The sequence below is a fragment of the Vespa velutina genome, chromosome 1 (genome assembly GCF_912470025.1).
Source record: "Vespa velutina chromosome 1, iVesVel2.1, whole genome shotgun sequence".
In the NCBI taxonomy this organism is placed as follows: Eukaryota; Metazoa; Arthropoda; class Insecta; order Hymenoptera; family Vespidae; genus Vespa; species Vespa velutina.
In genome coordinates, this window is record NC_062188.1 from 6,153,483 (window position 1) to 6,179,025 (window position 25,543).

Here is a 25,543-nt window from a genome sequence, read left to right on the forward strand (position 1 = left end):
TTAAATAAAAAGAACTTCCTCCTCCTGTCATATTCCTCAGCTCAATCGTTAACGTTACAAGATAATAGTAATAACAGAAACAATAAAACAACACAATAACACAAACACATACATGCACGTAAACACACTCGTATACGTAATAACAGACTATTTTAAAGCCACTCTCTTTCCTTTCCCCTAACACTTTCCCTCACCCCACCCTTCCTACTAACGCCGAAATTAATGATTTCTATTATTTAATACTAATCTGTATCTGCTCTATAACGTCTCGTCTGTATAATATCTCTGTACACACATCATCGGGCCTTTTCCATCAAAAAGCAACCAAAGGAATAATAATATAACGAAAGAAAAAAGAGAAAGAGAGAGAGAGAGAGAGAGAGAGAGAGAGAACAAAAAGTGAGGAAAAAGGAAAAATGTGAAAGGAAAAGTGAAAAACCGAAAAAAAAAGAATAGAACAAAACAAAACGAAATGAAACGAAACGAAACGAAACAAAAACAAAAACAAAAGAAAAAATAACGAGTCAAGCGCGAAGAATAGAGAAGGAACGAATAATATAATAACCTTACCTATCCCGACATATTGCTTCTCATAGCGTTGGATATGGTAATGTTTGAACAAAAAAGGAAAAAAAAGGAAGAAAAAAAAAAAGAAAAGAAAAGAAACCCCAAAAAAAGAAAAAAAAAAAAGGAAGAAGAAACGTTAATTGAGCATTGTTATCTATGTAATACAACATAGGATGTTTTGTATTATATTTTCATAATAAATAGAAACGTAGAAAAAAAAAACCAGAGACGTATTAACCAGAATCATTATAATATCATTTTATCATTTATTATAACGACCTACTTGAACCCTTTTAAACGGGTTATCACTTAAAATCCATTAAGCAATTTTCCTTTTCTACATTACGTTTTATCTACGTACATATGTACATATGCATAAGTATTTATGTATGTGTATATATATATATGTATATATGTATGTATGTATGTATCTATCTATATATACATAAAGATATACCTACTTACATACATATTTAGTGGACATCTCCATTTTCTTCTATAATTTCTTGTAATTTTCTTTTTCTTTTCTCTTTCTCTCTCTCTCTCTCTCTCACTCTCACTCTATTTCTATCTCTATCTCTCCAATCTTTCTTCCTATCTTTCTGTCTTTTTTTTTTCTTTTTTCTTCCTCCTTCATTAACAATTCATAGCGTAACAAAACAACATGGGCTATCTCACGTTGTTCATCACTGTCTACAATAGTCGAACGATCATTTATCGTACTGTTTAAACTCATGATTGAAAAGGACTGGGGGAAGAAAATTCGAACAATAGACATAAGTAGAAATGGAATTAACCCCACGCATATAAATTTTCGAGAAAGGCAGATTTGGTAAGATAATGTCCACATTTTGCTTCAGTCTTATCAAGAAACACGATCCCTTGGCACGAAGGGACGAAGGACGTGCGTGATCAAGTAAATGGGGAAGGATTGTGAAAGCAATCAAATATATATATGTGTATATATATATATATATATATATATATATATACATATATACATATATACATATATACATATGTATATCTATGTATACACATATATGCATATGTATATATAGATATGTACATATATATATAACGTGAAATGACGAAAATCGTTTAAAGACGAGAAATATTATGATTTATCATTTTAATAAGAACAAGATAAGTTTTTTTCTTTTATTTTCTGTCGAACAGATGACAAGGAGGAAGAAAAACTTTTTCGTTTAAGATAAGAAACCAAACGTTTATCTAATTTGTTTCTTCATTTTTTGTCGTAGAAATTTTCTGAAGAAAAAATAAACGCATTTACACGTATATATATATATATATACGTGTAATATGTAAAAATATATATACATAATTTATATATAATAACGTAAATTTAAAAAATCTATCATAATTTATCATTTTGATAAAAAAACTATATACATATATTATATTTTTTTATTTTCTGTCGAATAAATGATAAGAAAGAAAGTATAAACAACGTTTAAAAAGAATACAAACCCATGTGCATACGTATATATGTATATAAATCTATATCTACATGAAATAATGAGAATTGTTTCAAGACAAGAATGATTTTAATTTATTGTTTTGATAAGAAATATATGTATAGATATTTTTTCTTTTTTTCTTTTTTTTTGAATCTTTTCTTTTTGATTTTTTATTTTGTGTCGAACAAACGACAAGAACAAAGAATAACGTAACATTTAAAATAAATAACCAAACGTTTATCTAATTCATTTCTTCATCTCTTGTCGTAGAAATTTTCTAAAGATGAACCACTTGAGTCGTATACACTTTACGTACATATACAAGTATGTATGTAAATGTATCTAGGTATGTATGGACGTTCGACAAGAGTCAATAATTGGCTCGACTTGCTTTGGCACGAACTCGAGAGCAATCGACTGTTCTATAGAAACGGTCACGTATCGACTCTTCCATTATTATAGAGACATCGTTCTTGGTTAAAAACCCTTTCCTACAATCAACAATGAAAGTTCTTTACGTACGCAAGTCAAGCTGACGTTTGGATATTACTGAAAAAAGAAAAAGAAAAGAAAAGAAAAAAGAAATTAAAAACTTTAACGAGCTAGTTCAATATTCGTTTACCCGCTAATATTATTGCAGTACCATTATCCAGATAATACTTTGAATTACCAACATACAAAAAAATTGAAAGAACAGAATACTACAGAATATTAAATAAGAAATTAGAATTAACGTATAATATAATATCATTGGATATTAGCAGAAGGACCGTTGTGTAAAAATAAAATATTTAAAAATAATATTTAAAAATAAAATATTTAGTCGATACTGTTTATTAGTATTTAATCAATATAATTTATTATTATTAGTTATAGAGATATAAAGTCGATAGCTGTCCATTGTTTTGAAATTAATAATATGTATTTATTTAACAACTCTACACCGAATTCTTTTTAAACATAAAAACGTTAAACGAAATGATAGCAACACATTATTCCCGAGCGATATATTTTAACATTGTGCTGCGTCATTTTAAAGATAACATTCAAATATCACCTTGAAAATAAGCACTAATGCTTATATATATATATATATATATATATATATATATATATATATATATATATATATATACAAAGAAAATCGTACGTACAAATGATATTTTCATTGAAAAAACAAATATATATATATATATACATATATATATATATATTTATATATATATATATATATATACATATATATATATAAATATATATATATATATATTTATATATATATAAACATATATATATACATATATATATATACATATATATATATGCATATATATATACATATATATATATATACATATATATATATATATATATATATATATATATATACATGTACATATATACGTAAAAGTGAATAATTTTTTGAATTTACAACAGTAAGGTCTCCAACCACCAGTCGTAGTCAAACGTTTTCTACAATGCTTTATATACGATAATTTATGAAAAGGAACCATTAGGTGTGCACATGTTTTTTGGAAACAATGATAAAGTTCACTTCACCCTTGCTCTTCATTTTTTTTCTCCAAGTTTATTTATTTAGTTGGTGTTTGGTCGCTGAATACTCACCAGTGATACAAACTACCAAAGGACCGGTGAAGGGTCTCGTTTTGACGACCATCAGAGGATCTAAGAAATATCATTCCTACAGAGGTATTCCTTACGGCAAACCACCAATAGGATATCTTCGATTTAGAGTAAGTATATCGTAATTAAGAGAAAAAAGGAGAGAGAGAAAGAGAGAGAAAGATTCGACATGAATTCGTCCAAAACGAATGAAAATTTCCTCTAGCCACCTGTCGAGATAGATCCATGGACCAAAGAGTTCGATGCCACAAAGGATGGTCCTATTTGTCCACAAATGCATAATAACAAATTCATGGGCCAAGAGGATTGTCTGAATCTCAATGTCTATACGCCGCAGGTGATTTTCCAGCCTTATGTTATTTAACATATTAACTATCAAAACGATATATTCAACTAAAGCACTTTATAAAAATATTCTTGTAAACAATCTGTATAACACAGTTTATTATCATAACCATTCATAACGCCATGTTAAATTAATAGCAAGAAATATTTCTCCACTTTTACGATTATTAGGTAAAAAAATATTACTAAACTACTCTTTTATAATATTTTAACCCATTGGAATTACAATCATACTAGTCAATTAGTTAGATTGGATTAATAAAAATTATTTTACAATATTTCCCAATAGCTTCCTAAAGATGGGAAAGACACTAATCTCAAAGCTGTTATGTTTTGGATTTTCGGGGGAGCATTCGTTGTTGGGGCAGCTTCGAAATTTTATTACTCTCCTGATTATCTGATAGAAGAGGACATCGTATTCGTCACTGTTAATTACCGGTTGGGTGCTCTTGGTACGATAACTAATTTATCCAATAACTGAAAAATCGGTAGATAAAATTAATGTTCAAAAATGAAATACAAATTTTTCTAAGCTTTTAGAAAATGACGACGAATATACACGTCACTACGTTAATTCTTTCATTAATAAGATAACAACAATGAATAAGCAAGAAATGTAGACCAATTTCCCAATAACTTGACAAAAGTTACGATTAAGAATAATTTATAGAACAAATATATTAATGGAGAAAAAATTCAGTATTACTATATCATTATGACAAATAGCTTTGGCCAATTATCAACACTTTTTAAACGAAATAATAATTAAATAAGTAATAACATAACGATCAAATTAACAAATCAGGTTTAATAATATTCCGCACAGGATTTTTAGCGTTGCAACATCAAAATGCAACTGGTAACGCAGGCCTAAAAGATCAAAATCTTGGTCTGCGATGGGTTCGGGATAACATAGCAAAATTTGGTGGTGATCCAAACAAGGTGACGATAGTTGGTGAAAGTGCTGGTAGTGTTAGCGTAGATTTTCATATTCTTTCAGAGAAATCGAAAGGTATCCAATTATTTCCTTTTATGCTCAAAATCAAAATTTATTTAACATTCTACTTATCTTCAATTTCATTCTATTTACAGGTCTATTCCGTAGTTCAATCGCTATGAGTGGGGTGATATTAGCTTACTATGCATTCAGTATACCAGAAGATGCAACACAAACAGCTTACGAATTCGCTAAGAAACTTGGTTCCACAGCGATGAACGTTGACGAGTTACTTGAATTTTATTATAAAGTCGATGTAGAAAATTTGACTAGAACAATTTCAAATACAACGAAAGTAAAAATTAATTTCAGGAATTATTCTATTTATTTTTCTATTTAATAGAAATTTTCATATGCTCAATGTTTTAGTTGAATATTCCCTTGAAGCCAACTCTGGAAAATCCAAATTACGGTCCAGATTGGTTCTTAACCGAATGTTCATTAAAGAAATACAGATCTGGAAATTATAATCACGGACCTCATATGTTAGGCTCGTCCAAAGACGAAGCTCTTTTTTTCGTAGATAGTAAGCATTCTTGCTATTCATTCCATTTACATTAACTTTATATTATTAATTTAAATTTTATAGCAATGGAAGATACTCTCGATTGTGTGAAATTTTCTTGGACATACGCTTTACAACATGGAATTACAAAAATTGACATGCCAAAAATAGAAGATGGTATAACGAATACCACCTTACGTCAAATCATAAAGGTAAGTTAAATTAAGAAATAGATACGATTTTGAATAAATTAACTCTATTATAATACTTTCTAGACTGCTACGGAAGTTCTGTTTATATCTCCTATAAATTACAAGCAAAAATTAATGGCAAAATTCGACGATCCTATTTATTACTATCGATATGATTTCATTTATAACAAATCGCTACACAAAATCTTAATTGGGATTGATATAGAGGGTAAGTTTTATTATATATCCAGTATATATACTGTATATGTAAAACTTGAGATTTATATATTAAGGATATTAGTCGTAAATGTTACCAAAATTTAAGAGATGAATAATAGGGATACTAGCACCAATATAGAATAAGAAATTCTGATCTGAAAATATCCCGATCAATTACTACTTGAATATAAGAACGTAGTTGTTTATATAATAGATCATTATTTACTACCTCCTACTCCATTATATCATAACATGATAAAATGAATACGTTCCTAGCAGATAATCAAAAGTAGCTTTCTCCAGCATCAATGAATCCTTAGGTTTAACAGCCTGCACAAGAGACTATATTAGATCTATTCTAACATTTCTGGAAATGTTTAAAACGGCCAATAAGGATTGTTGCCAAAAGATATACTCATTAACCACAGGTGTCTCGTAGACAATCATTTACATGATTTTAGAGAAGAAATAAACTGGTGCCGTAGAGTGACATACACTCTGTATAAATGGTGTCCGTAATCCATTTTTCTACGGTTTGACTAATAACCTTTAAATGAGGGATTTTCGGTATGTCCTCCTTATCTAATATTGGTGCATATCTCCTTCTTTCATTATTCCTAAATATAACTCCATTATTCCGAATATCACCACCAAATAACTCTACTGCGAAATTATTATCAGTCAGTCTATTCCTCATTTGTATGGTATCTTTGAAAGTTGACATCACATGGACTAATTAATTACTATATAAAACAGTAGTAATTAGCAATATGAGAATCAAAAATAAAAATGTCTTTTCCCTAAAGGAACAAGTTTATACGCGCATACATAAAGATCGAAACGGCAAGTTAACTTTGAAAGATGTTTGCTATGATTTGAGAGTTGTTTGTTCTCCCTCGATTCAAAGTTAAATATAGAACGACTGGTTTTTATTGATCGATTAACTGATGATTAATAACATCATGAACTGCCTATAAAGCTCTCTAGAAAGGATGATAGTTACTTAAATTAGTATTAGTTACCTAAATAATAGGAAAATATCAAGAGTGTTTTACATGGATCATCATAAATTTATTATAAAGTATTTTCAATCTTCTAAAGTTTAGATGTATTATTGCATTTATTCGACAATCTCTAGAAACCTTTAGGTGAGATCACAGTCAGTAAGAATTTTTCTCCTGAGGTATTCCTCATTAAATATAGGTGCTTCGTAGACAAAATTTTTTACATGATCACATTGAAAAAATCGTTTTACATATAAAATTGATGACAAATAATATTGGATACTGGGATATTTTTGAATATTAACATCTGTACCGAGCCCGTTTCACATTTATAGTACCATAAGAAATCTTTAGTTGATTTTTTGGCTATAAATAAGAGAAATTTGTAACTTTTTACTTATTCAATCTTCTTATTTTATTTTTTTTTTTTATTAATCTTAATAATTAATTATTATAGGTGCTGCACATGGTGACGATTTGGAAATGCTATTTTATTCAGATATATACCAAGTAAATCCCAATGAAAAGAACAGGATGACTCTGTTACAAAAAAGGATGACACGTTTGTGGACGAATTTTATTAAATACGGGTTAGAATTCAAAATGGATTGTCTAGTAGCAAGCAATGTCGTAAGTGGAAAACTTCGATTAATATTTACTTGTTTACAGAAATCCAACTCCAGATGGTACCAACGATACTTTACTAAACGTTGTTTGGCCAGATTCGAAAAAATCTGGTAAAATGTTGTGGTTAAACGATGATTTGGAAATACATGATCAATACAAGAATCAAGATATCACAATGATTGAAACTGGGTTACAATTAATCGGTGGATTAATTAACGGATGTAATAACAAATGGAAAAAATAACATACAAGATTAATTATTATTCATTTGAGTTAAAAAATTTCTTAAATAGTTAACTTAATTCAGATTTAATTTTTAATATGGTATCGTTATAAGTGGAATTTAACTATTAAGTGATCTAACTATCAATTATAAATCAACCCATTTATTACTTAATATCTGTGCGATTAGCTCTTAAGTACACATTCTGTAATCATTGAAACCGATAATTGATTAATAAATCTTTATCATGGATTCGTTAAAAAATGTAATTAATCAATAAATCTGTATTTTGCAGTCCATGAAACCGTTAACTGATGATTAACGTATCTGCGTTCTACAATTTTGTGTTTTTATTAGTAAACTAACAAGACTGTATCTAATAGTTAATAAATCAGTAATAAGTTGAACGCTTATGAATTATTTCATAACTTTATAGAATGTCATTCGCCCATAATTAAGAAGAAAATCTGTTCTTAAATAATTACATCGTCCGAAAAAAAGATAAAAAACTTGAAATCGTTAATTTTAATACGTTGTTCTCTGACTCTTTCGTTTTTCAGCCTGTTTTACTGTTACTATCGGACTATTTACTATTTTATCTTACTCATAATGTAGCTCAGGACAGTATTCATCATCGTTAATTTCTTAAGATTAATATCTGGCTAAGTATTCACGGGCAGACTGAAAAAACTGATAATTTAAAATTACGTAGCAAAATGTAACACGTTTATCGATTCCAAAGATTCAATTAAATAAACATGCGATATTTAAATTATGAATGATTAATTCGCTTTCGGAATCTACGTTTCGTTAAACCAAAATACAAAAGTTATAGGACAATTATGCATTTTTTGACATATGCGACATTATCAATGTTTATTAATTACCGATACGTTCCACATATAAACTGTAGAATAAACACAGAATTCTTTTGATATATTATATTTATAACATGCTACGGTACTGGTCAACGATCTCATTACTGGGCAATGTGAATGCTCTTTGTACTTAAGAAACGAGTTTATTAATGACTAAAAAGTTTTAAGATATCAATAAAGTTTGTCCACATGCCTATCATGAGATTGTGACAATCTGTAAATAACTTATTCCATGAAATTATATGCAATATTTTTATGCTAAAAAGTAGAAATGTATTACGAAATTCTGACAGTTGACCAGTAACATAATAATGGACAATTATAAATGATAATACGTATATGCATATATATATATATATATATTTCCTGTTGCGATAACAATACCCAGTTTTACCTTAGCAGTGTCTAAATTACTTTCAGTAGTTAACCTACAAGATAGCCATTAGTTGTCTATTTTAGCTGAGCTAACATCGAAGAAGTATAATATGTTTTTGCTCTACATTTTTCTGTTGTTCAATTGGTCCTCGGCAGCTGAATTCACACCAGTGATACAAACTACCAAAGGACCGATGAAGGGTCTCGTTTTGACGACCATCAGAGAATCTAAGAAATATCATTCCTACAGAGGTATTCCTTACGGCAAACCACCAATTGGACATCTTCGATTTAGAGTAAGTATATCGTAATTAAGAGAAAAAAGGAGAGAGAGAAAGAGAGAGAAAGATTCGACATGAATTCGTCCAAAACGAATGAGAATTTCCTCTAGTCACCTGTCGAGGTAGATCCATGGACCAAAGAGTTCGATGCCACAAAGAATGGTCCTATTTGTCCACAAATGCATAATAACAAATTCATCGGGCAAGAGGATTGTCTGAATCTCAATGTCTATACGCCGGAGGTGATTTTCCATCTTTATGTTATTTAACATATTAACTATCAAAACAATATATTCAACTAAAGCACTTTAACAAAATTTCCTTGTAAACAATCTATATAACAAAGTTTATTATCATAACCATTCATAACGCCATGTTAAATTAATAGCAAGAAATATTTCTCCACTTTATGATCATTAGGTAAAAGAATATTACTAAACTACTCTTTTATAATATTTTAACCCATTGGAATTACAATCATACTAGTCAATTAGTTAGATTGGATTAATAAATATTATTTTACAATGTTTTCCAATAGATTCCTAAAGATGGGAAAGACACTAATCTCAAAGCTGTTATGTTTTGGATTTTCGGGGGAGCATTCGTTGTTGGGGCACCTTCGAAATTTTATTACTCTCCTGATTATCTGATTGAAGAGGACATCGTAGTCGTCACTGTTAATTACCGGTTAGGTGCTCTTGGTACGATAGTTAATTTATCCAATAACTGAAATATCGGTAGAAATTAATGTTTAAAAATGAAATACAAAGTTTTCTGAGCTTCTAGCTACATGATATAATGACAATTCGTCACTATACTGATCGTCTCATTAATCCTAAAAGAATGATCGTTAAACAAGGCATCTGACAAAGTGCCAACTAACTTCACAAAATTTACAATGGACAATTGTTCACAGAACGAATACATTACTGATTACTTTGTATTTTTCCATGTTACTTTGACAATATTATAAATAAATTTGTCAAATTTTTAATACTCTTTAAAAGAAATATCGATGAAAAAAGTAATAACAAAAAGATCGAATTAACAAATCAATTTTAATAACATTCCGCACAGGATTTTTAGCGTTGCAACATCAAAATGCAACTGGTAACGCAGGCCTAAAAGATCAAAATCTTGGTCTGCGATGGGTTCGGGATAATATAGCAAAATTTGGTGGTGATCCAAACAAGGTGACGATAGTTGGTGAAAGTTCTGGTAGCGTTAGTGTAGATCTTCATTTACTTTCAGAAAAATCGAAAGGTAACCAATTATTTCCTTTTATGCTCAAAATCAAAATTTATTTAACACTCAACTTATCTTCATTTTCATTCTATTTACAGGTTTATACCGTAGTTCAATCGCTATGAGTGGGGTATCGTTATGTTATTGGGGATTCAGTATACCAAAAGATGCAACAGAAAGAGCTTAGACATTTGCTAAAGAACTTGGTTCCAAAGCAATGAACGTTGATGAGTTACTTGATTTTTATTATAAAGTCGATGTAGAAAATTTGACTAGAACAATTTCAAACACAACGAAAGTAATAATTACTTTCAGAAATTATTTTATTTATTTTCCTATTTAATAGAAATTTTCATATGCTCAATGTTTTAGCTGAATATTCCCTTGAAGCCAACTCTGGAAAATCCAAATTACGGTCCAGATTGGTTCTTAACCGAATGTTCATTAAAGAAATACAGATCTGGAAATTATAATCACGGACCTCAAATGTTAGGCTATACCAAAGACGAAGCTCTTTTTTTCGTAGATAGTAAGCATTCTTGCTATTCATTCCATTTACATTAACTTTATATTATTATTTTAAATTTTCTAGCAATGGAAGATACTCTCGATTGTGTGAAATTTTCTTGGACATACGCTTTACAACTTGGAATTACAAAAATCGACATGCCAAATATAGAAGATGGTATAACGAATGCCACCTTACGTCAAATCATAAAGGTAAGTTAAATTAAGAAATAGATACGATTTTGAATAAATTAACTCTATTATAATACTTTCTAGACTGCTACGGAAGTTCTGTTTATATCTCCTATAGATTACAAGGAAAAATTAATGGCAAAATTCGACGATCCTATTTATTATTATCGATATGATTTCATTTATAACAAATCGCTACACAAAATCTTAATTGGGATTGATATAGAGGGTAAGTTTTATTATATATCCAGTATATATAGGGTATATATGTGGCTTGAGGTTTATACATTAAGGATATTAGTTTAGATAAGATATTACCTTGGTGACTTTTCCAAATTTATAGGTGAGAGGAACACTAGCACCAATATTGTATAAGAAATTATGGTGAAATTCAGGTCTGAAAATATCCCGGTCAATTACTACTTGAATATGAAAATGCAGTTGTTCATTTAATAGTTCATTATTTTCCTATTCTGTTATATCATATCATGTTAAGATGAATACGTTCATACCACATCTTCAAAGCGGCATTTATCAGCATCGATGAATCCACAGGTTCGATAACACTAAAGGCTATGTTGCATTCATTCTAACATTTCTTGAAACAGCTAGCAAAGATTTTTGCCAAGAGATATACTCATTAACCACAGGTGTCTCGTAGACAATCATTTACATGATTTTAGAGAAGAAATAAACTGGTGCCGTAGAGTGACATACACTCTGTATAAATGGTGTCCGTAATCCATTTTTCTATGGTTTGACTAATAACCTTTAAATGAGGGATTTTCGGTATGTCCTCCTTATCTAATGTTGGTGCATATCTCCTTCTTTCATTATTCCTAAATATAACTTCATTATTCCAAATATCACCACCAAATAACTCTACTGCGAGATTATTATCAGTCAGTCTATTCCTCATTTGTATGGTAACTTTGAAAGTTGACATCACATGGACTAATTAATTACTATATAAAACAGTAGTAATTAGCAATATGAGAATCAAAAATAAAAATGTCTTTTCCCTAAAGGAACAAGTTTATACGCGCATACATAAAGATCGAAACGGCAAGTTAACTTTGAAAGATGTTTGCTATGATTTGAGAGTTGTTTGTTCTCGCTCGATTCAAGGTTAAATATAGAACGACTGTTTTTTATTGATCGAGTAACTGATGATTATTAACATCATAGCCTGCCTATAAAGCTCTGTAGAAAGGATGATAGTTACTTAGATTAGTATTAATTACCTAGATACTTGGAAAATATCAAGAGTTTTTTACATGGATCATCATAAATTTATTATAAAGTATTTTCAATCTTCTAAAGTTTAGATGTATTATTGCATTCATTCGACAATCTCTAGAAACCTTTAGGTGAGATCACAGTCAGTAAGAATTTTTCTCCTGAGGTATTCCTCATTAAATATAGGTGCTTCGTAGAAAAAATTTTTTACATGATCACATTGAAAAAATCGTTTTACATATAAAATTGATGACAAATAATATTGGATACTGGGATATTTTTGAATATTAACATATGTATCGAGCTCGTTTCACATTTATAGTACCATAAGAAATCTTTAGTTGATTTTTTGGCTATAAATAAGAGAAATTTGTAACTTTTTACTTATTCAATCTTTTTATTTTATTTTTTTTTTTTTATTAATCTTAATAATTAATTATTATAGGTGCTGCACATGGTGACGATTTGGAAATGCTATTTTATTCAGATACATACCAAGTAAATCCCAATGAAAAGAACAGGATGACTCTGTTACAAAAAAGGATGACACGTTTGTGGACGAATTTTATTAAATACGGGTTAGAATTCAAAATGGATTGTCTAGTAGCAAGCAATGTCGTAAGTGGAAAACTTCGATTAATATTTACTTGTTTACAGAAATCCAACTCCAGATGGTACCAACGATACTTTACTAAACGTTGTTTGGCCAGATTCGAAAAAATCTGGCAAAATGTTGTCCTTGAACGATGATTTGGAAATACATGATCGATACAAGAGTTCTGATATTACTATGATTGAAAATGGTCTACAATTAAACGGTGGACCGAGAGACGGATGTGATATCGAATGGGAAAAATAACATACAAGATTAATTATTATTCACTTGAGTTAAATAATTTCTTAAATTGTTAACTTAATTTCAATTTAGTTATTAATATGGTATCGTTATAAGTGGAATTTAACTATTAAGTGATCTAACTCTCTATTATAAATCCGCCCGTTTATTACTTAATATCCGTGCGATTAGCTCTTAAGTACACATTCTGTAATCATTGAAACCGATAATTGATTAATAAATCTTTATCATGGATTCGTTAAAAAATTATATCAATAATATAATTATATCGTAATTAATCAATAAATCTGTATTTTGCAGTCCATGAAACTGTTAACTGATGATTAACGTATCTGCGTTCTACAATTTTGTGTTTTTATTAGTAAACTAACAAGACTGTATCTAATAGTTAATAAATCAGTAATAAGTTGAACGCTTATGAATTATTTCATAACTTTATAGAATGTCATTCGCCCATAATTAAGAAGAAAATCTGTTCTTAAATAATTACATCGTCCGAAAAAAAGGAAAAAAACTTGAAATCGTTAATTTTAATACGTTGTTCTCTGACTCTTTCGTTTTTCAGCCTGTTTTACTGTTACTATCGAACTATTTACTATTTTATCTTACTCATAATGTAGCTCAGGACAGTATTCATCATCGTTAATTTCTTAAGATTAATATCTGGCTAAGTTTTCACGGGCAGACTGAAAAAACTGATAATTTAAAATTACGTAGCAAAATGTAACACGTTTATCGATTCCAAAGATTCAATTAAATAAACATGCGATATTTAAATTATGAATGATTAATTCGCGTTCGGAATCTACGTTTCGTTAAACCAAAATACAAAAGTTATAGGACAATTATGCATTTTTTAACATATGCGACATTATCAATGTTTATTAATTACCGATACGTTCCACATATAAACTGTAGAATAAACACAGAATTCTTTTGATATATTATATTTATAACATGCTACGGTACTGGTCAACGATCTCATTACTGGGCAATGTGAATGCTCTTTGTACTTAAGAAACGAGTTTATTAATGACTAAAAAGTTTTAAGGTATCAATAAAGTTTGTCCACATGCCTATCATGAGATTGTGACAATCTGTAAATAACTTATTCCATGAAATTATATGCAATATTTTTATGCTAAAAAGTAGAAATGTATTACGAAATTCTGACAGTTGACCAGTAACATAATAATGGACATTTATAAATGATAATACGTGTATGCGTATATATATATTTTTACTGTTGCGATAACAATACCCACCAGTTTTACCTTAGCATTGTCTAAATTACTTTTAGTAGTTAACCTACAAGATAGCCATTAGTTATCTATTTTAGTTGAGCTAACATCGAAGAGGTACAATATGTTTTTGCTCTACATTTTTCTGTTGTTCAATTGGTCCTCGGCAGCTGAATTCTCACCAGTGATACAAACTACCAAAGGACCGGTGAAGGGTCTCGTTTTGACGACCATCAGAGAATCTAAGAAATATCATTCCTACAGAGGTATTCCTTACGGCAAACCACCAATTGGACATCTTCGATTTAGAGTAAGTATATCGTAATTAAGGGAAAAAGAGAGAGAGAGAGAGAGAGAGAGAGAGAGAGATTTGACATGAATTCGCCCAAAACGAATGAGAATTTCCTCTAGCCACCTGTCGAGATAGATCCATGGACCAAAGAGTTCGATGCCACAAAGGATGGTCCTATTTGTCCACAAATGCAGAATAACAAATTCATCGGACAAGAGGATTGTCTGAATCTCAATGTCTATACTCCGCAGGTGATTTTCCAGCCTTATGTTATTTAACATATTAACTATCAAAACGATATATTCAACTAAAGCACTTTATAAAATATTCTTGTAAACAATCTGTATAACACAGTTTATTATCATAACCATTCATAACGCCATGTTAAATTAATAGCAAGAAATATTTCTCCACTTTTACGATTATTAGGTAAAAAAATATTACTAAACTACTCTTTTATAATATTTTAACCCATTGGAATTACAATCACACTAGTCAATTAGTTAGATTGGATTAATAAATATTATTTTACAATGTTTTCCAATAGATTCCTAAAGATGGGAAAGACACTAATCTCAAAGCTGTTATGTTTTGGATTTTCGGGGGAGCATTCGTTGTTGGGGCACCTTCGAAATTTTATTACTCTCCTGATTATCTGATTGAAGAGGACATCGTAGTCGTCACTGTTAATTACCGGTTAGGTGCTCTTGGTACGATAGTTAATTTATCCAATAACTGAAATATCGGTAGAAATTAATGTTTAAAAATGAAATACAAAGTTTTCTGAGCTTCTAGCTACATGATATAATGACAATTCGTCACTATACTGATCGTCTCATTAATCCTAAAAGAATGATCGTTAAACAAGGCATCTGACAAAGTGCCAACTAACTTCACAAAATTTACAATGGACAATTGTTCACAGAACGAATACATTACTGATTACTTTGTATTTTTCCATGTTACTTTGACAATATTATAAATAAATTTGTCAAATTTTTAATACTCTTTAAAAGAAATATCGATGAAATAAGTAATAACAAAAAGATCGAATTAACAAATCAATTTTAATAACATTCCGCACAGGATTTTTAGCGTTGCAACATCAAAATGCAACTGGTAACGCAGGCCTAAAAGATCAAAATCTTGGTCTGCGATGGGTTCGGGATAATATAGCAAAATTTGGTGGTGATCCAAACAAGGTGACGATAGTTGGTGAAAGTTCTGGTAGCGTTAGTGTAGATCTTCATTTACTTTCAGAAAAATCGAAAGGTAACCAATTATTTCCTTTTATGCTCAAAATCAAAATTTATTTAACACTCAACTTATCTTCAATTTCATTCTATTTACAGGTTTATTCCGTAGTTCAATCGCTATGAGTGGGGTATCGTTATGTTATTGGGGATTCAGTATACCAAAAGATGCAACAAAAAGAGCTTACACATTTGCTAAAGAACTTGGATCCACAGCTACGAACGTTGATGAGTTACTTGAATTTTATTATAAAGTCGATGTAGAAAATTTGACTAGAACAATTTCAAACACAACGAAAGTAATAATTACTTTCAGAAATTATTTTATTTATTTTCCTATTTAATAGAAATTTTCATATGCTCAATGTTTTAGCTGAATATTCCCTTGAAGCCAACTCTGGAAAATCCAAATTACGGTCCAGATTGGTTCTTAACCGAATGTTCATTAAAGAAATACAGATCTGGAAATTATAATCACGGACCTCAAATGTTAGGCTATACCAAAGACGAAGCTCTTTTTTTCGTAGATAGTAAGCATTCTTGCTATTCATTCCATTTACATTAACTTTATATTATTATTTTAAATTTTCTAGCAATGGAAGATACTCTCGATTGTGTGAAATTTTCTTGGACATACGCTTTACAACTTGGAATTACAAAAATCGACATGCCAAATATAGAAGATGGTATAACGAATGCCACCTTACGTCAAATCATAAAGGTAAGTTAAATTAAGAAATAGATACGATTTTGAATAAATTAACTCTATTATAATACTTTCTAGACTGCTACGGAAGTTCTGTTTATATCTCCTATAGATTACAAGGAAAAATTAATGGCAAAATTCGACGATCCTATTTATTATTATCGATATGATTTCATTTATAACAAATCGCTACACAAAATCTTAATTGGGATTGATATAGAGGGTAAGTTTTATTATATATCCAGTATATATAGGGTATATATGTGGCTTGAGGTTTATACATTAAGGATATTAGTTTAGATAAGATATTACCTTGGTGATTTTTCCAAATTTATAGGTGAGAGGAACACTAGCACCAATATTGTATAAGAAATTATGGTGAAATTCAGGTCTGAAAATATCCCGGTCAATTACTACTTGAATATGAAAATGCAGTTGTTCATTTAATAGTTCATTATTTTCCTATTCTGTTATATCATATTATGTTAAGATGAATACGTTCATACCACATCTTCAAAGCGGCATTTATCAGCACCGATGAATCCATAGGTTCGATAACACTAAAGGCTATGTTGCATTCATTCTAACATTTCTTGAAACAGCTAGCAAAGATTTTTGCCAAGAGATATACTCATTAACCACAGGTGTCTCGTAGACAATCATTTACATGATTTTAGAGAAGAAATAAACTGGTGCCGTAGAGTGACATACACTCTGTATAAATGGTGTCCGTAATCCATTTTTCTACGGTTTGACTAATAACCTTTAAATGAGGGATTTTCGGTATGTCTTCCTTATCTAATGTTGGTGCATATCTCCTTCTTTCATTATTCCTAAATATAACTTCATTATTCCAAATATCACCACCAAATAACTCTACTGCGAGATTATTATCAGTCAGTCTATTCCTCATTTGTATGGTAACTTTGAAAGTTGACATCACATGGACTAATTAATTACTATATAAAACAGTAGTAATTAGCAATATGAGAATCAAAAATAAAAATGTCTTTTCCCTAAAGGAACAAGTTTATACGCGCATACATAAAGATCGAAACGGCAAGTTAACTTTGAAAGATGTTTGCTATGATTTGAGAGTTGTTTGTTCTCGCTCGATTCAAGGTTAAATATAGAACGACTGTTTTTTATTGATCGAGTAACTGATGATTATTAACATCATAGCCTGCCTATAAAGCTCTGTAGAAAGGATGATAGTTACTTAGATTAGTATTAATTACCTAGATACTTGGAAAATATCAAGACTTTTTAACATGGATCATCATAAATTTATTATAAAGTATTTTCAATCTTCTAAAGTTTAGATGTATTATTGCATTCATTCGACAATCTCTAGAAACCTTTAGGTGAGATCACAGTCAGTAAGAATTTTTCTCCTGAGGTATTCTTGATTAAATATAAATGCTTCGTAGACAAAAGTTTTTACATGATTACATTGAAAAAATCGTTTTACATATAAAATTGATAACAAATAATATTGGATACTGGAATATTTTTAAATATTAATATCTTTACCGAGCCTGTTTCACAATTATAGTACCATAAGAAATCTTTAGTTGATTTTTTGGCTATAAATAAGAGAAATTTGTAACTTTTTACTTATTCAATCTTTTTATTTTATTTTTTTTTATTAATCATAATAATTAATTGTTATAGGTGCTGCACATGGTGACGATTTGGAAATGCTATTTTATTCAGATACATACCAAGTAAATCCCAATGCAAAGAACAGGATGACTCTGTTACAAAAAAGGATGACACGTTTGTGGACGAATTTTATTAAATACGGGTTAGAATTCAAAATGGATTGTCTAGTAGCAAGCTATGTCATAAGTGGAAGACTTTGATTAATATTTACTTGTTTACAGAAATCCAACTCCAGATGGTACCAACGATACTTTACTAAACGTTGTTTGGCCAGATTCGAAAAAATCTGGCAAAATGTTGTCGTTGAACGATGATTTGGAAATACATGATCGATACAAGAGTTCTGATATTACTATGATTGAAAATGGTCTACAATTAAACGGTGGACCGAGAGACGGATGTGATATTGAATGGGAAAAATAACATACAAGATTAATTATTATTCACTTGAGTTATATAATTTCTTAAGTAATTATCTAAATACAAATGTAATTTCCATATTGTAACTTTATAAGTGAAATAAAATTATTAAATGATTTAGCTGTCAACTTAAAATTTTTTCAATTTCATTTGCGTAAGTTTATTTCTTTATTTTATTATTATTATTTTTTTTCTATAAATACATAAACTAAGAATATGTTTAAATAAAAAGTTAAATCGATGTTTTTAAATATTTATTTTAAAATCTCAACATAATTGAACCGTTGTCAATAACCCATAACTCTTTAAAACTCAAGAGATCCATTCATTCAATACCTCTGGAAATGACATAAGGAGTTCAAATGATCTACAACATCACTCTTTATAAAACTGTATTCCGTTAAATCATTCTAATAAATTCCTCTAATCTTGCTTCAATCGGATCTGACTTCGTAATACAATAGACTTCTGATATTTAGTTTTGAACCAATCAGAATAGCATTTTTATACAATATTAAGAATGATTGAGCTTGAGGAGGTAGAGAGGGTAAATGAGAAGTAATAGAGGTAGGGAAACAAGATAGAGAGAGAGAGAGAGAGAGAGAGAGAAAGAGAGGAGATAAGGAGAGAAAAAGAGAGAAATGGAAAGGAACTCTTTTATTTTTAACAAGTTTTTTATGTGATGACCTAGATGCCTCTGAGGAAGGGGAAATAAAAAAGTTTGCAGTCAGTAAAAGTCAATCAAAAAAGGTATTTAGTATTTGTCATTCTATAAATCCAGTCACTAATGACTTAATAACTATACGATAAATTATTAAGTTTATATTCTGGATTCGTTGAAACCAATAATTAATTAATAAATCTTTAATATAGATTCGTTAAAAAAAATAATTAATTAATAAATCTGTATTTTGCATTCGATGAAACCGAAGTGTTAGTTAACGTATCTGCGTTCTACAATTTTCTGTTTTTATTAATAAACTAATAAAACTATATCTAATAGTTAATAAATTCGTAATAAGTTGAATGATTTATATTCTTTCATAACTTTATTGAACGTTATTCGCTCATAATTAAGAAGAAAATCCATTCTTAAATAATTACATCGTCCAAATAAAAGGTAAAAAACTTGAAATCGTTAATTCTAATACGTTGTTCTCTGATTCATTCGTTTTTCAGCCTGTTTTACTGTTACTATCGGGCTACTTACGATTTTATCTTACCGATAAAATAGTAAGTATGTTGTGTCGCTCAGGACAGCATTCATCATTGTTAGTTTCTTAAGATCAATATCTAGCGAAGTTTTCAAGGTCAGACTGAAAAAAACTGATAATTTAAAATTTCGTAACAAAATGTAACACGTTTATCGATTCCAAAGATCCAATTAGATAAATATACATTTAAATTCTGAACGATTAATTCACGTTCGGTATCTATGTATCATATAAGAAAATATAGAAGTTATATATATATACAAAAAATATATTTTTTGACATATTAATTAATTATCTATAAGAACGATATTTAATCTGTAGAATCGAATGAGCAAGAAAATTCCTTTAATATATAATCTCTATAGCTTGCTAGAGAATTATCCATTTAGATTATGGACTATGAGAATATCATTTTGATTTAAATAAACGAAGAATTAACAAGAAGGATAAGCTAACCTTAAAACAAAATTTATTAAAATAAATGGAGAATTAACAATGTTGTATTTCATTCATGCACATTATGTTTATTATTATGTTGCGACAGTCGGAAGATAATATATGTCGCCTTGAAATTATATACTATCAACAGGTTTTAATATATGAAACAATTCTACCAGATGGCCAGTTACGTATCAGTGGATATTTATGATGTAAGTTATATGTAAATGTTTGATTGTTGAGGAGCACTATCGCGCTCTTCTTATGTTGTGCCAAAAATGCGAAAAAATACGTCAGCAGCCAAACGGATAATGATAATACGCAGATGCAAATATTTTCCTGCTATGATATCTATACCCCACCAGTTTCATTTCAGCATTTTTTGAAATACTTATATATGTTAACCAACGATATAAGCATTAGTTATCCTTTTAAGCTGAGCTAATAATGACGACGTACAGTATATTCTTACTATATGTTTTTCTCTTATTTTATTGGTCCTTGGCAGATGAGTTTTCACCAGTGATACAAACTACCAAAGGACCAGTGAAGGGTCTCGTTTTGACGACCATCAAAGAATCCAAGAAGTATCACTCCTACAGAGGTATCCCTTACGGCAAACCACCAGTTGAACATCTTCGATTTAGAGTAAGTTTATCGTAATTAAGAGAAAAAGGAAGAGAGAAAGAGAGAGAGAGAGAGAGAGAGAGCTAAAAAAAATCGACATGATGTCCAAAGCCAATGGAAATTTTCTTTAGCCACCTGTCGAAGTAGATCCATGGACCAAAGTATTCGATGCTACAAAGGATGGTCCTGTTTGTCCACAAATATATAATAACACATTTATCGGCCAAGAGGATTGTTTGAATCTCAATGTCTATACGCCGCAGGTAATTTTTCATTTTTTTATTATTCAATATGTTGATTATCGATATATTCATCTAATATCTTTCATAAAGATATATTTTTATAAATAAGGGATACATACAAATTTATTTTCATAAGTTTTTATCGGTTTATTCAATCGCGTTAAATTAACACCTTGAAACATTTTATCATCTTTATTATTTCTCAACATTCTGAATAAAAAAGAAAAAATAATGAAAGAAACGTCACGTGCTATTAATTCGATTACCAAACAATAGAAAGCCAATTTTTATAGATTTCTCGTTCTAGCCAACGGTTATGCACTTTCACTACAAACTTTACCCATGCGTTCGTTCATTATGTAAAAGTAGTACATTATATTCCATATTTATAATATTTTAGCATGTAGGAATTTTACAATTTAGTAATAATATTATTTTATTTAATAAATATTATTTTCCAATATTTCCCTGTAGCTCCCAAAAGATGGAAAAGATATTAAACTCAAAGCTGTTATGTACTGGATTCATGGGGGTTCCTTTATTCATGGAATAACTTCGAAATTCTATTACTCTCCTGATTATCTGATCGAAGAAGACATCGTAGTCGTCATTGTTAATTACCGGTTGGGCGCTCTTGGTATGATAATTAATTTATTCAGTAACTGAAAAATAGATAGATAAAATTAATGTATAAAATTTAAATACAAATTTGTTTTTTAACCGTTCAAATATACGATATGATGACAAAGAATATACGAGTCATTATATTGATTCATTTATTCATTAGATAAGAACGATCGATAAGCAAGGTATTCGGCAAACGCCCAACTAATTTGACAATAGTTACGATTGAGAATTATTGATTGAAAACAAATAAGCTAATCAAGGAAAAATTTAGTGTTAGTTTATCAATATTACAAATAACTTTATCTAATTATTAATACCTTTTTAAAAGAAATAACGATGAAATAAATAATAAAAAAAAAAAAAAAATCGAATTAACAAATCAATTTTAATAATATTCCGCACAGGATTTTTAGCGTTGCAACATCAAAATGCAACTGGCAACGCAGGCTTAAAAGATCAGAATCTTGGTCTAAAATGGGTTCGCGACAACATAGCAAAATTTGGTGGTGATCCAAACAAGGTGACGATAGTTGGTGAAAGTGCTGGTAGTGTTAGTATAGGTTTTCACATACTTTCAGAAAAATCGAAAGGTATTCAATGATTTCCTTTATACTCAAAATCAAAATTTATTTAATACTCACTTAATTTTATTCCTTTGACAGGTCTGTTCCGTAGTTCAATCGAAATGAGTGGGGTACCATTATGTTATTGGGGATTCAGTATACCAAAAGAAGCAACAGAAAGAGCTTACACATTCGCTAAGGAACTTGGATCCACAGCTACGAACGTTGATGAGTTACTTGAATTTTATTATAAAGTCGATGTAGAAAATTTGACTAAAACAATTTCAAATGCAACGCTGGTAGGAATTCCTTTTTGAAATGATTCCATTATAACGAATAAAAATATTCATAAGCTCATGATTCTAGGTGGATCCTCCGTTAAAACCAACTCTAGAGAATCCAAATTATGGTCCAGATTGGTTCATAACTGAATGTTCTTTAAAGAAATACAGATCTGGAAATTATAATCACGGACCTCAAATGTTAGGCTACAACAAAGACGAAGCTCTTGAATTTGCAGGATGTTAGTAATCTCGACATTAATCCTATATAGATTTCCATTTTTCATTTGCTTTATATTATTATTTTGAATTTTATAGCATTAGAAGATATTCGCAAAAGTTTTAATATATCTTCGGAACTCGCTTCTGATCTTGGTATTAAAAACATCGATCTGTTGAATTTAAACGAAGACATAGCGAATGTCAGCATACATAAACTCATAAAGGTTAGTCAGATTAAATAATAAATAGAATTTTTGTAAATTAATTTATTTATAATACTTTCTAGGTTACTTCTGAAATCTCGTTTATGGCTCCTATAGATTACACGCAAAAGTTAATGGCAAAATTCAATGATCCTATTTATTACTATCGATATGATTTCGCTTATAACAAATCCTTACACAAAGTCCTAGATCACATTGATATAAACGGTAAGTTTTGTTATATATCTAATATATACAGTATGTTCTTTTTGACTTGAGATTTCAAAAATGTTTACATTAGACATTAAAGATTTAATATATTAAAATCATATATGTTAATCCGAAAATTACGTAGACTTTTTAATCGTTATATGGAACTATTTAATCAGTCAATATGTGTGTCAAAAATAAAAATATCTTATTTCTGAGAAAAAAAGCTTTATGAAGCGCGTACGAAGATCAATAAAAACAACTTTAATAACTTTTGAAAATATTTGCTACGATTTGTAAATATTGGCAAAATTGATAATTATTAATAACAACTTCGGACTAACCCTCAAGATGATCCAAGAGGGATGAGTCATCGTAGATACTTAGAAAGAATCGATGATGACTCTCGCAAAGAATCATAACGTTAATATAAAATATCTAGGATTTTTCAAAGATCGTTTTATATATATAATTTACGACAAATAATATTTCAAGAACATTGTTAAAAATTTATAAGTTATGTCGAATCTATTCGATCAATAGATATAATATTACTGATAGGTATAGTTAAATAAGAAATCGATTAGCTTATACTATGACGACGAATGAAGAAAAAATCTCTAACGCTTATTTATCTATATTTTAATTTTATTTAAATTTTCTTTTTGATTTGATTTATTTATTTATTTATTTTTTTTATTAATCGCAATAATTCATTGTTTTAGGTGCCGCACACGCCGATGAAATTGAAATGATATTTTATTCAGATTTATTCCAAGTAAATCCCAAGGCAAAGAACAGGATGACATTGCTACAACAAAGGATGACTCGTTTGTGGACGAATTTTGTTAAATACGGGTAAGCATCCAAAATAGATCCTCCATTAATAATCAATATTGTAAACTTTCGATTAATATTTACTTATTTACAGAAATCCAACTCCAGATGGTACCAACGATACTTTACTAAACATTGTTTGGCCAGATTCGAGAAAATCTGGTAAAATGTTGTGGTTAAACGATGATTTGGAAATACATGATCGATACATGACTGTGATTATTAATGTAATTGAATTAGGCTTGAAATTATTCGGCGATAATATAAACGGATGTGGTATAAACTGGAATGTAATATAAATAACATACAACTTTTAATTTTAAATTAATTTTTGTCCTAAATAAACAATTATTGTGAATCATTAATCTCATTCACATTGTAATTTCAATGTGATATATTTAATATTGTAATGTTCTATTATTAAATCATCCTACAGATGATTACTTCTGATGTTGATTTTATGATATTCAGCTAAATAAAAGAAAAAATATTAAAAATCCTGTATGATGAATTCCCGTTAGAAATTTAGTTAAAAAACAAAGATAAAATGAAAAGAAGAAATTATATACCAATAATATGTTTGACGACGAATTTGGTATTAATTAATTTAATTTCGATTAATTTCTTATGCATTCAATACATCGACTGTGAAATCGAATGAGTATAATTCGTTTTATAACTTGCTAGGAAATAGCTTAATCATCATCAACGATGATTGATTCTATTCTAAAATCCACGTTTCCGAGATAATTTATTAATCGAAATTTCGAATAATAAAACGATGTCCACGATAGGACATTTAATCGTAGGACCCACGAACACTTTACTTTAAAATCGACGTTTTCAAGGTTAATACGAACTAATCAAAAAATTCTGACTTCCAATGCTATGTAGAGGATGGTCAGTCCCTCCTTACTGATAACAGAACTATCGTAACATTTACATTTCTAACACAACCTATCTTCTGTATGAAATTTCGAGTGATCAAACAAACTCCATAATAAAATTTTTAATTAATTGTGGCCACGATCATTCACACCACTTTTCATCAATCCAAACGCGAGTATTCTCTCTATCCTATCTATTCAAACATGATCTTTTTGCTCATTCTTTATTAGAACTTTGT

At 29.3% G+C, this 25,543-nt stretch overlaps 3 protein-coding genes across 8 annotated transcripts; all 3 read left to right on the forward strand.

Moving 5' to 3' along the window:
* The first annotated feature begins 3,458 nt into the window (after positions 1–3,458).
* Positions 3,459–13,766, forward strand: LOC124950167 (juvenile hormone esterase-like). Of its 5 annotated transcripts, none has more exons than XM_047496550.1 (11): positions 3,459–3,565; positions 3,649–3,802; positions 3,898–4,029; positions 4,327–4,489; positions 4,864–5,049; positions 5,130–5,329; positions 5,404–5,560; positions 11,175–11,302; positions 11,366–11,510; positions 12,966–13,098; positions 13,178–13,764. In XM_047496550.1, the coding sequence occupies exons 3-11, from the start codon at positions 3,967–3,969 to the stop codon at positions 13,377–13,379; spliced, it is 1,377 nt and encodes a 458-aa protein (XP_047352506.1). In that variant the 5' UTR covers positions 3,459–3,565; positions 3,649–3,802; positions 3,898–3,966; the 3' UTR covers positions 13,380–13,764. The 5 variants fall into 5 exon arrangements, with proteins under 5 accessions (XP_047352506.1, XP_047352490.1, XP_047352471.1 ...); XM_047496534.1 differs by lacking the exons at positions 11,175–11,302; positions 11,366–11,510; positions 12,966–13,098 and adding exons at positions 5,624–5,751; positions 5,815–5,959; positions 7,411–7,543; positions 7,623–7,722 and having other exon boundaries at positions 3,459–3,802; positions 13,180–13,356; XM_047496515.1 differs by having other exon boundaries at positions 3,459–3,802; positions 13,178–13,762.
* LOC124950181 (cholinesterase-like) lies at positions 9,129–11,095 on the forward strand. 2 transcript variants are annotated; one of them, XM_047496566.1, is made up of 6 exons: positions 9,129–9,352; positions 9,448–9,579; positions 9,876–10,038; positions 10,415–10,600; positions 10,681–10,880; positions 10,955–11,095. In XM_047496566.1, exons 1-5 carry the CDS (start codon positions 9,167–9,169, stop codon positions 10,767–10,769), a joined length of 756 nt encoding a protein of 251 aa, XP_047352522.1. In that variant the 5' UTR covers positions 9,129–9,166; the 3' UTR covers positions 10,770–10,880; positions 10,955–11,095. The 2 variants fall into 2 exon arrangements, with proteins under 2 accessions (XP_047352522.1, XP_047352531.1); XM_047496575.1 differs by lacking the exon at positions 9,448–9,579.
* Positions 13,767–14,683: 917 nt separating the features above from the next.
* On the forward strand, positions 14,684–24,782 carry LOC124957428. Its single transcript, XM_047514492.1, has 20 exons — positions 14,684–14,927; positions 15,029–15,160; positions 15,457–15,619; positions 15,996–16,181; positions 16,262–16,461; positions 16,536–16,692; positions 16,756–16,883; positions 16,947–17,091; positions 18,543–18,675; positions 18,755–18,951; positions 21,042–21,253; positions 21,364–21,495; positions 21,949–22,111; positions 22,506–22,691; positions 22,764–22,963; positions 23,031–23,187; positions 23,264–23,391; positions 23,454–23,598; positions 24,306–24,438; positions 24,512–24,782. Exons 1-20 carry the CDS (start codon positions 14,742–14,744, stop codon positions 24,714–24,716), a joined length of 3,288 nt encoding a protein of 1,095 aa, XP_047370448.1. The 5' UTR covers positions 14,684–14,741; the 3' UTR covers positions 24,717–24,782.
* Positions 24,783–25,543: the final 761 nt, after the last annotated feature.